This window comes from Telopea speciosissima, unplaced genomic scaffold (genome assembly GCF_018873765.1).
Source record: "Telopea speciosissima isolate NSW1024214 ecotype Mountain lineage unplaced genomic scaffold, Tspe_v1 Tspe_v1.1164, whole genome shotgun sequence".
Lineage (NCBI taxonomy): Eukaryota > Viridiplantae > Streptophyta > Magnoliopsida > Proteales > Proteaceae > Telopea > Telopea speciosissima.
The window spans coordinates 1-2,986 of record NW_025318500.1 but is presented as its reverse complement, the minus strand read 5'-3'; the positions used below and the strand labels follow the sequence as shown (position 1 = coordinate 2,986).

At 42.1% G+C, this 2,986-nt stretch overlaps 1 protein-coding gene across 1 annotated transcript; it reads left to right on the top strand.

Annotated features, from left to right (window-relative positions):
• The first annotated feature begins 527 nt into the window (after positions 1 to 527).
• Positions 528 to 2,006, top strand: LOC122648449 (DNA polymerase epsilon subunit B-like). The gene is made up of 4 exons (XM_043841658.1): positions 528 to 761; positions 904 to 1,075; positions 1,264 to 1,417; positions 1,540 to 2,006. Exons 1-4 carry the CDS (start codon positions 599 to 601, stop codon positions 1,681 to 1,683), a joined length of 633 nt encoding a protein of 210 aa, XP_043697593.1. The 5' UTR covers positions 528 to 598; the 3' UTR covers positions 1,684 to 2,006.
• The last annotated feature ends 980 nt before the right edge of the window (positions 2,007 to 2,986 follow it).

Sequence of the window (2,986 nt, the reverse complement as noted above, 5' to 3'; positions counted from 1 at the left end):
AAACATCAACAGCAATGGAACTTCGGCCTTTCATAGAGGGTGGGGCAGTAATTTCGCGCCCCTCTGAGTGTGGGACTCTGGGCACAGCGCCTGCCGCCCTGCAGTGTTCTTTTTCCCGCCTAACGTTTATGTTTTGTGAAAATTTCCCGCCTTACACCGAAGAAGAACTGAAGAACTCGGGTTGTCACTTTTCTCTGGTTTTGGAACCCTAGCCCCTCCCCCCTTTCTTCTTCTCCGTCTCCATTCCCAATCGATTGGAGCGACGGCTAGAGAATCTCTATCTAAGTTTATCGAGCGCCCTGCCTCCTTCCTCTTCTCCGTCTCCCTTCTGAGTTGATAGGCGCGGCGAATCTCCGTTCCCAGACCCAGATCGCAGTTGATTGCAGCGGCAGCAGACCAGTCTCTTCTCGGTAAGTCCCAAACGTACCCAAATGTACTAATAACTAAGCTTGAGATTTGTTTTACTTGAAACTTGACAGACCTTTCTAATCCTATTTCCCGTCATTTCTACAACAGGACAGGATAGATCTCGGAGTCTCACAGTACACGCATACACAGAGACAAACTCACATACGGAAGAGCTAACAAGGGTTTCTAAATGGGGGCAGCGGTGAAGAAGAAGGTTCAGAGGAGGTTCAAGATCAGAGGCTACAATCTGAACGTCGACGCCCTCGAAGAGGTCCTCTCCTTCCTCAGCCACTTCGAAGACGCTGAAGATGAAGCCCTCGATCTTCTTCTCGATGAGATCAAGAAGGAATCCCGTAAGCCCTACTATCCCTTCTTCCCCAATGCCCTCAATCTCTCCGCTTCTTTATCTCTTTTCTCTTTTTATTTTTCTGGATTTTGCTCAATTTCTTGATCTTATGTACTATATTCAAAGATTAATTACACGACCAATTGCAGTAAAATCCATACTTGACAAGGATTCTGTGCATCGGGTCGTCAGCCTTTTATTGGAAGCCGATGCTGCGGTCGAGGTGAACCCCAGCACCAGCAATCGATCTGCACTTCGCATAATTGATGCCTTTGTAATCCCCAAATTTTGCTATGATCCCATCAAAAAGATATTCTATGAGTAAGTTCTTTTTGATGTATTTATGTTCATTTGTGAAATTGTCATATATATATATTTTTTGATTTTCCATTTAGTCAATTTCATTTGCAATTATGAAAATTACAAGGCAAGAGAGGATATGAGGACTTGTAGTGAAACTTGTGACAAAATGTGGCTCTATCTATACTTATGTGAACTTTCTCTTACAGGTATGTAGGGAAGCTTCCTATCCATGGAGATGCCTCTGCTAAAGCTGCCTTATACAGGAATAGATATCAGTTGCTGCTTCAGAGGATTTCCCGGCACCAGCATTTTTCAAAACCTGCATTTGATATAGAAATGATGGAATCCGGAGGCTGTGAGGTATCTCCTACTCACCTTTTAATCTTAATAGAAAAACTATAAGAGGTTCTCATCGTGGTTTGGAATTTATGTGTGAAGTTGGAGGCCTGACATAGGTTATGTTCCATTTTTGTTGGCTGCAGATATCTCCAGTTCAATCCCTGATTGGGCGTATGGGGAGGAAATGGATTATGGGTGTTATATCTCAGTTAGAAGATGGCCATTTTTACCTGGAAGACTTGACCGCATCTGTAGAAGTCAATTTATCGAATGCAATATCCTTGTGACAATTCTATTTATGTTTTGTTTGGTCTTTTATCTGAAAGCTACTGCATATAAGAATCCTCTGAACTATAGTGATGTAAAATGAACAAGAAACAATGCTTTTTATGTGGAATGGCTTTTCCATTTCAAAGCTGCTTGCACACTTTGCTTTCTTGGTTTCTATGATATGACGGATAAGGTGACTAGTTCAGTTTAGTGAATTTATGATGCATTCTTCAGAATCATGAAACATGTTTGGTACTTCAGGTTTTGGGCTCAGCTTGCCAAATCCCTCCTGATATTTTTTTTCCCCATTTTTTTCTGTTTTTTGGGTCATTAGCTTTCTTCCATTATTGAATTTGAAATATTCTAACTTGATGAATACTTTCATTTATTTGATTATTTTGAGATGTGGTATTGTTGCATATACTGTTGAAAGTTTGCCAAGTAATATAGCTGTGGTTTCAAACATTAATTGGTATACACAGTTCATTGATGGGCCAGCTCATAAAACCTTAATTTTCCCATGTACCTTATGTGCTGCCTCGTTTTGTTTTTTGATGATTTCAGCCACTATTCTGTAGCTGCCCAAGATTTTTCTGCAGAATTGAGTGGAAAGGTTAAGGTAGAACTCATATGGCACCTGAGATTCAGTCCCTCCAGGAATTTTATTGACAAAGCCATGCTTTGTGCTATTTTCATGCACTTTGTGGTGACTAGGACGATAAATATATGACAATAAGAGAAGATGTTGTCTTGGTAATCCAAAATGTCTCCTTTTTTGGTTAGGCCCTAAAGGGACAATGGAAAGCTGGAAAAGGATTTGGGATGTACTGAAAAGGCAATGAGTGCATTTGATTTAATGGATGATCTAGTCCTAGATAGAGCACTGTCAGAACTGGATTATTCTGACCATCACCAAGTTATTCAGGTGCACCTGAGTCAGGTTGAGCAGTTGAGTTGTTGTATGCAGTTTGAGCCCTTGCTTATCCCTTGGAGTTTGGCTGCTAGTCATAGTTTTCAAGGCATCGCCCAGGCGACCACATTGGCATCCAGGTGCCTTGACGACTAGTGTGCCATGGTCGCCTAGGCGGGTCTTTTGCTGGTGTCGCCTTGGGTCCAGGCCCCCTTCAATGCCTTGGGCCGCCCAGATGCTGTGACAACTATGCTGCTGGTTCCAGTGAAGTTAGTATAATGGAGTTTGTCAAGACTTTGGTGGAGATTGCAAGGTTTGATGGAAGATGAGGCCTATGAGTCAATTGGGTTAGGTGGTTTGGGGTCTAGCGGTAGTAAAGGATGAAATCTAGGTTTAAAAGGGAAAAATGG

Excerpts from the sequence above, each read along its gene's own strand:
- LOC122648449 (XM_043841658.1), top strand. The coding sequence starts at position 599 with ATGGGGGCAGCGGTGAAGAAGAAGGTTCAGAGGAGGTTCAAGATCAGA. Across the intron at positions 762-903 it reads TGAGATCAAGAAGGAATCCC|TAAAATCCATACTTGACAAG; the intron begins GTAAGCCCTACT and ends GACCAATTGCAG. Across the intron at positions 1,076-1,263 it reads ATCAAAAAGATATTCTATGA|GTATGTAGGGAAGCTTCCTA; the intron begins GTAAGTTCTTTT and ends TTTCTCTTACAG.